The sequence below is a fragment of the Cinclus cinclus genome, chromosome 10, assembly GCF_963662255.1.
Source record: "Cinclus cinclus chromosome 10, bCinCin1.1, whole genome shotgun sequence".
Lineage (NCBI taxonomy): Eukaryota > Metazoa > Chordata > Aves > Passeriformes > Cinclidae > Cinclus > Cinclus cinclus.
The window spans coordinates 5,782,181-5,795,976 of NC_085055.1; the positions used below are offsets into that span (position 1 = coordinate 5,782,181).

The following is a 13,796-nucleotide window of genomic DNA, read 5'->3' on the forward strand; positions in this document are numbered from 1 at the left end:
GCTATTGTCAGAGTGTGGGGAAAAGGCACCCTGTTGTTGCAGTCTGTCAAAAATGATTTGTTGAAAATTGACTTTGAATGTTTGTATTGGAGGTCAGAGTTCCCATTAGAGGGCTTCAACTTCCACAGAAATATCTAGAAGTGCCACGGTTGCACCTTGCTATTAAAAGAATGATTTTGTTACAAATACTTACCTGGCAGTGCTTTTGATTCGCTAAAATGAGAAAAATAAGTGGAGCAAAACGGCTGGGACAATTTCTAAGTAAATTCATCAGTCATTCAAGAACTATGCATTTAAAATGCCTATAAATAATAGAATGCTCCATCTAAATGGAAACCTTTTATTGATATGTAAGTACAGTGTCACCCTGAAGTTTCTTTTTTAATTTATCATTTCCTTGTGCTTAGAATCAGATCAGGCAATTCATATTATTTCCTGCTTTTCAACTTTATTTTAGCAGCATTATTTTGTAGGGTGTGTGAAATGAAATTGTTGCACACAGTTGTTAAGCTTTAAAATTACTTTCAGGTAACAAATAATTGTTTTGGAAACTCTGAGCCTTCGCTCAATTTTTTAAATATTATCTCGAGGACTGACAAAATAATTGGATAATTTCAGTGGTTTGCCATTGGCACTTTCAAACTCCTTTAATTCATATTCTTATAGTATATTTCCCATGATGATGTTCATGGGACTGCTGGTCCTAATAAAGACAGGACAATGGAAATGGGGAGAATGAAATACTGAGAACCCAAGTTTTGGGCTTATTGTCTGTTTTGTTCTTTCAGGTTTACAAAGAATAAATAAATTGTTTATGTGTGCGTATAGAAACAAACATTTAGGTTTTAAATTTTATTTTAATAGATAAAAGGATGGCCTATCACAAAGTGAATGCAGACCAGAGAGCACAGGGGCACTCTCCATACCTCGACAACGATGAGCTCCAAGCCACAGCGCTGGAACTGGAGTGGGACATGGAGAAGGAGCTGGAGGAGCCTGGCTTTGACCATTTCCGACTGGACAGTGCAGCCCAGCACCACCTGGGGAACTCACAGAGCCCTGACCTCGACCTGGAGCCCACCCAGCCTTCCTCTTCTCCAAAGGGAAGATTCCAGAGGCTTCAGGAAGACCCCGACTACGTCTCCCACTACACGAGACAGGCACCAAAGAGCAACCGCTGCAGCTTTCTTCGGGTACTGAAAGTATTTTGCACTGCTTTGATTTTATTTATTTTTGGAATTGTGATAGGATATTATGCACGCAAGAAATGCCCTTCTCCTCCAACATCTCAAGAACCAAATAATCCTCATATCTACCATGAAATTCTCCAGGAAATCAAAGCTGAAAATATTCGACGGATTTACAGGTACGTACCTTGGCAGGGTTTTTTTGTCTAAATGCTCTCAGGTGCCACTGTTAAGTCTTCATCTGATTTTTTTAAAATGTGAAATCTTATTTACAAACCTTCACCTTTTTTTTATGTTCGGTTTTATCATGACGTTTGGGAGATGTTCCTCAGCGTATACAAAATTCATTTTTTAATGATGCAAATTTGTGCTAATCACAATAGGTTTTGCTTTAATAATGTGCTATTGCTAAATATATAATTATCTTTAATGTAAATGAATTGAAAGACACAGATAATTCAAATTGAATTGAAATATAGACAATAGAACAGCTGTCCTAGATCCAGCTGACTGCCAAATAACACTATTGAAAAGCAAGGTTGATATGATGTTTTGTAATACTTGGTGCTTTAAAAAAATCCCCGTTTAATTTCTGGCAAAAACAGTGATCTCTAACTGATGTTTTTTCTCTACATGGTAAATTAAATCTTTTTTTCTGTGTGGGTTTTTAGGATGGAAAAATTGAGCTCTGCACTCTGAAAAATGCTGATTTGTTTATTTTTTATTCTTTATCACCTGTTTTTTTATTAATGTAAATTTTTGTAAAATACCTGGGTTTGACTAGGTTTGATTTTATTCTTTTTTTTTCATGTGGAATCCTTTCATTGCCTTGACAGTCTATATAATATGTTTCTATCAGAGTGTAATCACTTTTCTGTAGCAGTGAGTGTGGAAGAAAATAGGTTTTCCTGCCAACTTTTGAAAGTTACTTTGATATGGGGAGGGGAGAGTTTATTTTTGGCTTCTGGAATGCAGAGGTCCTTTTCCACATTAAAGGTAATGCATTGCAGATTTTTTGATCAGTATCAGTTTAGAAGCAGCAGAATTCACACACCTGAAGTTAGAAAAGATTGTTGTCATGGCCATCCAAAGAGGTGTTACTGAGTAGATCAGAAATATATCAAAAGTAAGCCAAGGGGGTTGTAACAATATTTGTCTTTTATTATATTTGCTAAGCCAAGTCTTAAATCCTGTAGTGGGTAATACGTTGTTTTGAGCCAACACTGTTACTAAATTCAAGAGAAAAAGTAAATATAAAGGGTTTCATGTCACTTTTCCTGTACTGAACTGATTCTATTTCATACAAGTTAATTATTTTCATAATGGCAAGAGTTACAGGTCATGAAAAATACGGATTTTTAATGTAAAAAGGTAACTTCTTTGTCTTTCAGAGACTAAATTGAACTGAATTCTGTCATTAGGCTTCGTCACAACCAAAGTATTGGTAAATTAAGCCCAAAGATTGGGTATTACACAAATTACAGCAAATTGCTGACATGTCTGTCAGACTCAGAATAATACTTCAGTACTTTGTGCTTGGGGCCTGGGAATCACTTGCCATTCTATTATTTCAAAGGGTGGTTTAAAATCATCCATTTTCAAACCCTTCATCACTTGTCAAATGATTTCACCTAGCTATTAGGATTTTAGTAAAATTGGATTTTAGTAAAATGAATTATGTAAGTACTTAGAAGCTTAACTTTGGTAGTTGCCATCCTACAAAAACTATTTTTTTTTGGTTTCTTTTTTGATTTAGTGGCATGATTTCAGTAAAAGCAGTTGAATGTTAGTTCAGCTACCTATCTATTCTCTATATAAATATATAATTAATGCTTTTAGTATACTGTGTTACCTGCAAGGTTTTTCCTAACCCTGCATTTTGGTTTGAGGCAGCTTTTATCCCATATTGTGTTCAGTTGGTTTCCCTCAACATCTGTTTGGCAGGAGTCAGAGTGACTGCAATGAAACCTGGGTGTGTGTAAGGCTAAGAGTATAGAACATGCAACATATGTTGCTTGGGTTAAGGAAAAAAAAAAAAAGGGCCCAAAAGTGACAAAATCAATATATGTTATTGGAAAACTTCCTTCAGTAAAGTACCTTGAGTTACTAGGAATAAGTGGCAGCTGCTTAGCTTGCAATTTCTAAATGTTACTGAGCATGACATTAATTTAATTTTTTGCTGTTTACTCCTTAGATCAGGCTCAGATGGTATGGGAGTTTGCTAACAGTCCTGTAAAGGAATTAGGAGGAAAAAACCCAACCTATTTAAGAGACACAGAGGTGCCAATCATGGTGCTGGAGCAGACTTCACCTTACTGTTCTTGAAGGTCTGGGGTGGGAGTTTTCTGTTTGGTGAAATCTGCTTGTTGTCAGATGAAGCTTTGAGGATTTGACCTTTTGCACTTCTAAAGAGGTGGCAGAAGTGCTCCAGGGAACTTGTGTTGGTTTTGTTTGGGTTTGGACTGGATTCTGTGTGAATTGAATGAAGTTTGTCTTCCAATCCCCGTTAGGAACAGAAGTGGTTGAGTCCCCATGCCCGGAGGGATTTAAAGGATGTGCAGATGTGGCATTTAGGGACATGGTTTAGCCACCTTGTCCCTCAGCAGTGCTGGCTTAATGGCTGGACTCAATCTTAGAGGTGTTTTCCAACCTAAACAATTTTGTGATGGTGTAGGATACCTGCAGCATGTGTTCATGGGTTTCTGAATTGGGATATTCAGGTGTTCTGTGTGGCTTCTCCACTGGATGCTCCTGGCTGGGCTCCTCTTTTGTCAGTCCCATCCTGGATGTCTATGTCACTCCAGCTTCATGTTAAGGTTTTGGGGTTTTTAGTGATTTTTTTTGTGTGGTTTTTTTTTGTGTGTTTTTTTTTTTTTGTTTGTTTGTTTTTTTGTTTGTTTGGTTTTTTGTTTGTTTGTTTGTTTGGGTTTTTTTTTTTTTGTTTTTGTTTTTCCCAGCAGACATAGTAGACATCATTAGGTAAGAAAACTCAGTGTGTTGGCTTTTATTCCTTCAACTTTGCACCTTGTTTCCTGTAACATAGGAATGCTACAGAATTTCTGTGCAATTTAGCACAGTTGTAATTATTGGTCTTGGCCAGGTTGCTTAATCAATGGTACAGCCTAAGTCAACATTATCTCTGTGGGCCTTTTTGAACAGCTCTCCCCACCCCCTGTAGGGAGGTGCTTCCATTGTTGACAATAAAAGGTAGAAATCAGTTCATTCCAAATGTTTCAGAGGTTTCAAGACAAGTTGTCAGAGGTTCCTGAAGGGGAAAAGTAATTGCCACAAGAAAAATGAGTTTTTCTTCACACTGCATTTTAAACTGGGACAAAAAGAAAAAAAAAAAAAGAAAAAAAAAAAAAAGAGACCAATATTGTTAATAGTATTCAGTCAGTAAATTAAACAATTCAGGAGTGTGAATACTACATTTGTTCAGATATACATTTTTAAAGAGAAACAATCTGCTCCACAGTACAAGCAGTTTCAGATCTGGTAAAATCACTCATGATTCTGCAAGCATCATGGGGCTGGTGGGAATCCAGTAATTATATCTGTTTGTGCCATGAATATAACTTTCATGGTTTTCTTCTGGAAGATATATGACAAAATTTAAGCTCATTTTAGGTGTAACTTGTCTCCAGAATGTCTTCAGGATGAGTATGAAAAGGGCATAAATCCCACATCCAAAAGAGGTAGAAGTTGAAACACGGAATACTTTGGGCACTGCTTAGGTTTACATCTGTAACCAGCAGAACTTACCAGGCTAAAGAGATGGATAAAGGTGGTAAAATGGATAGGAAGAAGGCAGTTTATGTCCTGGGCAGGTGGGTTGAGTTCCTGGAGCTTTTTTGGAGGGCATGGCTGGAGAGGAGTGACCTGTGCCTTGGGCTGCACTCCCCGAGCAATGTCTGCAGCTCCTAAACCATCATTACGCTGGGAAGGACCCTGCTCTCCAAATGGAATTAATGCATTTAGATGTGGAAGTCTCTACAGCTTATAATAAATGCTGAAGGTTGTAAGAGGCAGACTTTCAAAAATACAGAAATGCCCATTGCCAGTTTCAGTAAGCAGTGTGCTGCTGGATTCTACAAAGTCAATTTGTAATGAAAATGTGCATAATTTTTAATGAGATCTGAGTTGTTAAAGCTGCTTTTAAAAATGACACTCAGATTTCTACTATCAGCTAAGTGCTTTTGAAAATTCAGCTGTTTTTTCTTTCTCACTCTGTATGATGTATATAAAGTTGTTTCAATTTTATTGCTCCAAAACCAAAAGAAATGAAACAGTCCTATTTTATTTGGAAAATGTGAGGCTATCATAATTTTTTAGGAGGTTGTAATTTTGGGGTTGGCCTCTGTAAATTAAATGGATAAACAAGTGTTGAATAGTAAGAATAAAAGAAACAAGCAGTTGTGTTGATGTCAGTGATAACTGGCTGTGCATTATTTATCAGATTAGCTATTTGCTCTTTTTTTTTTAAATTCTTGCAGCCTTATTGAGCTTTACTCAATAATTACTTTCCAAAACTGTACGTCTTGGTTATTATCAGATCCACAGGTTCTTTTAATACATCTTCCCATGACTAGAAGTGGGATGGGGGCACAGAGAGAATAATCTGCTTTGCTCTCCAGCCAGTCTACAGAGAAGCTCTGCTTTTCATCCTGTCTATTCTCACTCACTTTTCCTTCACTATCATTTTTTTCCCTCCTCGAGCAATAGGGAGGTTTAAATCCCTTCACAATACATCCAGTTGGAACTAACTGTCCTTTATAGGTGTATCTGTTCCTTGTTCCAGCTGGTAATATCACCTGCAGAATCTCCCAAATCCATCTCTGGCAAGAATTGATTTGTCACTGGTGCCTGCTGCTATCCATAACTTAAGTCTAATTCTTCAAAGGGCTTTGGCAGCAGCTGCTCTCCTTCGTGTCGTGGCCAAGGAGCAAAAGTGTCAGTTCAGTGAGAAAAGGACTTCTTCTTGTTCTTTTTCTCAAAGTGAAGGGAGATGCTTCCATATCTAAGTGTTTCTTGTTCCCTGATCAGTTGTAATCAGTCCTGTTAAAACCTTGGGGCTTCAGACCTTTTTCCCAGGTAAAGCCTGTGAAATACATACCCAAGGAGCAAAGACACCCTGGAACTTCTTGGAAAATTGGAGTTTTGGAGACTTGGACTGAGTGAAATTTGCAGGCTGGTGCTTGGTAAATTGCCTTTGTCTCAGGAATGAGGAATGAGCAGGAGCAGAGCCTGCTCAGGAAGGGTGTGAGGAAAGGAGTGCTCTGGTGACTGCTTCCCTGGCTAGGGATCCATTGAGTGCCTACTCCTGTTAACAGCTACTGTTAATTAATAGCTACACCTGACCTCTCCATGGCTGCTGGGAGCAGTGTGCTGGCCTAGGTCCCTGCTCACTTCACTCATCATCGGATTTGTCCCCTGTACACAAATCCTGGTTTTCATCACACCAACAGCTCAAAAAAGCAGATCTCGGTGGGAACTCATCCTGTTTCCTCCTGGACATCAGTTCCAGGTATTTTTTGTGTTGCTATCAAAAATGCAGGTATGAAATCTGTTTATGCTGGGTCTGAAGCCAGGCCTGCCTCATCTTTGGAAATGGATGCTGGTCTATTCCCAGGTAACCAGGAGCTGAGTGAGCTCCCTAGTTCTATTTCTTTCCCATTGCAGAATCACTTGGGATTCTCTTCATTCACATGATAATTTTGAATGTGTATTTATAAGTACAAAGCCCCTTTTGAGAGGAGATAAGAGTAATATCAAACAAGGGAAGGTTCCCACTTATCCCCCTGCCACCTCCCCACTGAAGAATGGCTCTGGGACCATGGGGAAGTGTCTTTTGTGGAAGAAAGATGCCCTGTGTGACCCAAGTACTATCTGTGGAACAGAGACTTGATAAATTTAGGCTTCAGATAGCCACTTATGTCAAATATGATTTCTTTTAAAACCAAAAAAATAGGTTATATCTGTACTTCAGAGTTGTTAATAGAAAGGTTTGTCTGTTTTATTATTTTCCTTGGTTTCATTCTTTTTTTATTATTTTGTTTCTTTTTCTTTAGATGAAAAAAGGGTGCAGTATATTGATACAATGCATGAGAAGGACGTGTAAGTTTGATCGTGTTAGGGTCAGCTGCAGCATATGCTTATAATATTCCTTTTTTTTGTTCAGGAATGTCTTAGGTTATAGTTTACTTACATTGAAAGGACATGTTTCAAGTTCACCATTGGTTTCACTGAGAACAATTTTTCTTTTCAGTTTTCATTTTTTTTTTAACAGTAATCTTAAAAATATATTGATTTTTTTTTTAGATGTTTGATTTGGGAAATCATTTACAGCAAAATCTGTTTTTTGTATCATAACAGTATCCTTTGTAAATTAATTGTGGCCTTAAAATAATTTTCCTAAGCAATGCATGTTTGATTTTCTAAGCGGTAAGTGTGATATGTTAATGAATTAGAATCAATAAACTATATTATGCCATATCAGCATGATAAGTAATAAGTCCCCTGATAGATTTACTATCTGTCACAGCCTGGATGAATGGCTTTAGTCTTGCTGCTGTATAGCCTCATGTTTTCCATGAAAAAGTGACACCGGTTTTTGATAGACTATAAAGTGTAAATTAATTTTGCTCTGATCACTTATTTTTAAATTGCATAATCTTACTTATTTTAAAGTTAAAGATTACCTTGCTGCAATTACCTCACAGTCCTCATAAGAGGAGTGTGGTTAGGGTTTAGAGAGAGGACCAATTTCCATGGCCATTAGCTGTCTGCTTCTTTACCATCACTGCTTAAAGTGTGGGGCAATTTAGTCCCAATTAGAACAGCAATTCTGAATGGTGACAAGTGCTGCTTTCCCTAATAGATGACGAAATGAGCTGTGCCAGCGTGGCTGAGGGAGTAATTTGCTTTTTAAAGGTCTGGCATTCCACATTCCTGCCTGTTTGGGGTAACACAGGGATGTAGGATGATGCCTTGAATCCTTCTGTCAGCTGGGCTGCCCCAGGACATCCTGCTCTCCCTTTTGCCTGTAAGTGTCAGGTGCTGTTTGAAAAGCTCAGGTTTTCAAGGGATCATTTCTGTTTCAGGGACAAACTGGAATGGATGGTGAAACATCTGTGGATTTTAAAAATCCATCCATTTTAAGAAACTTTTGGTGAGTGATATGCTGTGTACTTTACTTTACCTGAAAAACAGAAATACTTGACTGGAGATTTCTGAGCAACTCTGACACTAATGATGGCTAAAAGGCAGTATTTAGAAGCTACAGAGTTATTTATGTTGCCATCTATAATTTTTATAGATTTAACCATACCACATTTTTCCTAACAGAAAGAACCTGAAGAAAAAAAAAAAAACAACAACAAAAAACAAACCACACAGCTTGCTGAGATGATAGCCAGTTTTCATTGTAGGCCATGTGCTTCCATTTGATAAATACCATAGGGTGAGGAAATGGGACAAAGCTGTTTTTCACTGTCTAGTCCTTGCAACTCAATACAAGGAGGATCAGCAATTTTGACTGGTGGTCCCCGGGACGTGCTTATCATGATAGTGAAGAACAACCCTTGCAGAACAAACCCCCTTAACAATTTAATTAGTGACCCATGGACTGTCTCCTAATTGCCTGGACAACTGCAGGAGTTTCTCCTGTCTCTGCCCTGAACTTCCCAGCATTACAGCGCGCTCAGAGATTTTCGTGGGTTTTTCCTCAGAGGAGACCATGGCAGAGAGCATTGCAAAGAGTCCCTAAGATTTCTAAAGCACCAAGTGCTGGCAGGTTCCTGTTTAGGATGTGTCTCTCATCAGCACGGTGTAAAACTGAAGTCCATGGGTACTCCTGAGATCCAGCCTTTCAGTGGAATCTGCAGTTCCATGGTAGGCACTGCAACAATAAACAATTAGTTTCCTGCCTGTACACATAAATCAAATTAACAAAGCCCTAAAGGAAAGGGGTTTTCTCAGCCCTTCCTGGTGGTGCTTCGGCATGCAGTTCCCTACCATCAGCACCTGTGACAGCTATTTGCTGGGAGCCTGATAAGTTAGACTGATGCTGAATTTAGCTAACTGCAGTTTGTTGTGCTGTATTAAGTTAATGTTCATCCCGCATTTGTAACTGAAGGTTTCTGGGGAACATTGCTCAGGATTGATCAGGGATAATGAAATTGATATTGTCTGAATAATAATCAATTTTAATGGTGCTGTTCTGTGGTAGTCTTCTGTTAAGGGGCTTCTATTCTCAGTTCAATTCTCTTTGAAAGCTGATGAGTTTCTGGAATGAAACAAATAGAGATTTCATTGAGAAGTTGGGGCTTTCCCTGGTAATATTGGAACTCATGGAGTATAAGACTTTTCAAAATTAAGCAAGTTGGCTATTTGAGTTTCTAGAGTACTGTTTGTGGACAAGAAGTTAAATAATGCGTCCCGTTTGTATTCAGACTTCTGTCTGATTTCTCTGTCTCAGTAATGAGTACTCTTTAAATATACATTTTCAAGTCTCATCCTTCATATTAACTAGTGTTTCCTTTCTCATCCTTCATGGAAGCTGATGTTTCCTTTGGACATATCCAGTTGCCACAAATTTACATATGTTCCTGCCCAAGTTAAAATACCAACTCATACTCTGCTTTGTTTATGAGTATTTCTTCAAGGCTGAAAAGGCTGTAATTTTCCAGTGAGATGGAATTTTCTCCTTCCTTGTTGTTTTGTTTTTTTTTTTTTTTCTTTTTAGGGAATCATAAAACTTGAAAAGTGAATTGAATTGTCACTATCAAAACAGAGTGTTCAAATAGCTCAGCAGCAAAACTGTTTGGAAATCTTTTTTTTCTTGGAGACCTCCTGATTTTTGTTCCTGTTTGGGGAATCTGGGGGGTTGTGTGCTGACAGTTCCCCAGAAAGCAGTGTCTGGTCCTTGGCCAACTTAATGTCTCTATTTCTCTTTTGTGAAAATTTGTTACTTAACAGAGTAGAGAAGATAACAGAAACAAAAATGAGCATTAAAAATAACACTTCAAGATCTTGTTTTACTTTTTTTAATGGGTGCTCAATCTTCATTAGCCATCTGGCTAATTAAGTGGGTTGTGTGAGGCTTCAGCAGAAAGGTCACTATTGCTGAAAGGATCAGGACCCCATCACAGATTGACTTCTCTCCAGGAAATTTGGCAAAGCTCTACAGAGAGTAGTTTGCAGTAATTATAGTATTTTACTGAGATCTGGGTCTAGAGAAAGAAAGTGATTTGGAATGTTTTTCCTGTGGAAGCTGTGACATGGCTGCAGACCCCTGCAGTTATCCTCTCTTGTAATACAGAATTGATGAAATGGCCAGAATTTTGAAGCACGTTACCTTGACTCAACAGTCCAGTACTGGTGTGATGCTCCAGGCAATATCACATTTTACTGATGCTTCAGGTGACTGGCTGGAGAAGCCCAGGACTTGATCAGAATTTGGAGAGGTGAGACAGTGAGAAGAAGGATCAATATTTAAGAATACATCAGGAGTCCATGAGAATGTCAGTGTGCCTTTGAGGGACATTGTTTTATTATTCCAGCAGGGCAGCTGTGCTTTAGCAGAGAGCTCAGATATTTGCAGTTATAATCATGGCCGGGCTGGAAGGTGTTCCCAGTGCTTCTGGAATCTGTTTCCTGTCCAAGGCTACGTGAGCCAGGGCTGATGCAGGGCAGATTGAGAGCATTTAATTATTGAAATAGTTGGCTGAGTGCTATTTGTGAGTAAAAGGTGGTAGCTCTGGGAAGTCACTTGTTTCATGGTCATTTGTTAGTAATCGCTATTGAATGCTTTTATTTTTAATAAATGCCAGCCTGGGTGATGGGCCTTGTGATGTGCATTATTAAATAAATAGGCAGGCTTCAAAAAAGGCCATACAGGTCATGAACAAAGTTTCTGTTCCCTGTCAACTATTTAGGGAGCGAAGCAAGGAACTGAATTATTCATAACATGCTTAGTGCAAGGCAAATGGAACCTGCTGCTGTGTTGCTAGCAGTGCAAATAGTGACCTAAAATATACAAATGGATTTCTTCTCTATTACAATGCCTGTTTTTCTTTACTAGTATTTCTGGAAACTACTTAAGAAAATTAAACCCTGTGACAAAAAAAGTTAAATCTGCATGGTTCCTCGGGATCCTAGCATAGACCCTGCAGGGGATATTGCTACTAAATTATTCAGTTTATGTGCTAAGAAGATAGATAAGGCATAGTGTTAATACAGGTATTCATTTTGTTCGTGTGGAAAACGTGTGTTTTTGTTTTTTCTTTTAATAACTTTTGTAAAGGCTGTTTCCTACAGCCAGAAACATATCTATTTTTATAGCTGTCCGTGTCTATATGGGGTTTTGTGCCTATGTGAATGCATTGGTGGAATTTTGCATAATAGCTGAAGTTCTGTCATTTACACAACACTTCTCAAAGGTGCCATGTATTCCAGGCCTTGGCAGCACTTCTCCCTGTGGTTGTGGCTGAAGTCTGATTGCCTTCTAACCCTAGGACCAGAAGTACTTCTTGTGTTTCATAGGTCCTTAGAAGTGGTAAAAACTCCAAGTACCATGATAGCTGTATTGTAAATGCCCAGGTTGTTAAGGACACAGTCCTTATATATAAATACAGCTCAGGGGGCTTATCTCGTTCATATCGACACAAGTATTATATAGAATCTAAGATGAAGTTAGTTGATTACAGAGCAGCAGTATTTCCACATAAAAATAGATCCAAGGGGGAAAATACAGCATTAAATTACACGTAAAAGTACACAGCACAGAAAAGCTGATGAATGGAACCAATTCCTTTAAGGCTTTGTTTTCTGTTGTTGGACGTTCTTTAGCCAAACTGTTGTAGGGTTCAACACAAGGCAAAATATATCTGTGCTGTGGAAAGGTGAAGTGAGATGATTTAGTGATTTATTTCTATTTCTTTTTTTTTTTTTGCCTGATCTCTTGTGTTTCATCAGTCTTTTCAGAGCTTGTATTGAAGCATACCCAGATGAATACATCTTGTGACTAACTTTTTGAATTAGAGCTTTTTTTCCCTTCATTTTGAGCTGTTTTTTGCTAGGATGCCTGAGAGGGCTTGATACTAATAGTCTGTCCCGATTAACAAACTGAACTAAACCAGAGGATTTGGGCTCTGGTGGCTGGTGGAGCTGGGTGCTGTCACAGAGCTCCTGGTAGGCACAGGGGAGCTGTTCATGGCACTGTGAACAGGCCGGACATTATCTGGGATTTGCAGCTCTTTGCTAGCAAAACTTTTCTTTTTCCTTTTTTTTTTTTTTTTTTTTTTTTTTTTTTAAAGCAGACTCTGTTAAAACAAGAATCATTTTATATTATTCTGGAAATACAAAACTAAATAAATTAAATCCTCCTTTTAGTCTTGTGGATTTGGAAATTGGTTTTACATGCTTTTGTCGCATCCTGCCTGGATTAGTCTAAGTCCCTGTTTCCAGTTTTTGCCAGCACTGCTGTCTCAGCAGCCGTGTACAGATCAGAGATTCCTGGGGAGGAATGAGGCTCATGGAGGGCTGGGTCTCTCTTCTGTCTCTCTCATTTCCTCCTGACTCAGTGTGTCCTGACATTAAAAAGGCTTCTCCGTGTGGGAAACAGTTAATCGGATCAGGGTGAGTCATACCAGGATTAAATGTTGGTGGTAGGATTGGATCCCTTCCCCTCAGTTAGCGTAATTAAGACTGACATTAAAGATCAAATTATCCTATGTCAAATTAGGTAAGTGAGAAGCTCTGCAGTGACATTCCTGCACAGTGCTGGCCCTGCCTTGCTAAGGAGGCTCTGCCAGAGGATGCCCAGGGTGCCCTGGTGCTCAGAGCTCTGCTCTCGGTGCTGGAAGGTTCCTGCTTGCCCAGCTGGGCTCTCTGCCTCCCCAGCATTGGCAAAACTGCTCATTTCCCAGATTGCTTTGGGGGAATGTTGGAATCTTTCCAGCAGGACCGTGGAATTGTGTGTACCAGACCTAAAGGCTTTTGCTGCTTGGCTGCCTTTCCTCAGGGACCTTTCCTGCACTGCCTCAGGGTTCTCCCAGGGCATCTCAGCTGAGCTGGGCACGCCTGTGCCAGCACAGGATGTGATGGCACCAGCATCTTTGTCTTCTGAGGGACTTCATGTGATCCTCCTTTCCTCCTGTGTTTGGTTTCTCCAAAACAGGTGAATCTCTTTAAGGTCTGGTCCTGTTTGCATCCTCTTAGACAAGAGCAGCTGGCATTCCTGCAGCACCTGTTAGCATAGAAGGATATTCTTTTATGGTTTCCTTACACACTTGCTCCAAATTCCAAAGAATTCAGAGTGTTTGCAGTGAAATTTGGTTATTGAATAACCGAGCCTACCCCAAAAGAATTAATGTCATCATTAGTTATACACTGGATCCCCTGGTGCATAAAGACATTTGAACACCTGTTGCTGTGTGGTACACACTGGTTGCTGGCTGCATTATACTATGTGGCTCAGTTCAGCAGAGGCAGAAAACAGATTTATCTAAAGATGAGTGTTAAGTACTTGTAATGTTCTGTTGTGCCACTCATGAAGAGTGACTTTGGGGTAAGAATAGTGATACTCCATCAGTACCTGAAGATCCATTA

General features: G+C 39.1%; 1 protein-coding gene across 1 annotated transcript in view; it reads left to right on the forward strand.

Moving 5' to 3' along the window:
- The first annotated feature begins 869 nt into the window (after positions 1-869).
- The window catches only part of NAALADL2 (N-acetylated alpha-linked acidic dipeptidase like 2), a 222,386-nt gene continuing 209,459 nt past the window's right edge, over positions 870-13,796 (forward strand). The window contains exon 1 of the mRNA XM_062499175.1: positions 870-1,366. Within this exon, the coding sequence (XP_062355159.1) occupies positions 873-1,366 (494 nt within the window). The 5' untranslated portion in view covers positions 870-872. The remainder of the gene's footprint in view (positions 1,367-13,796) is intronic.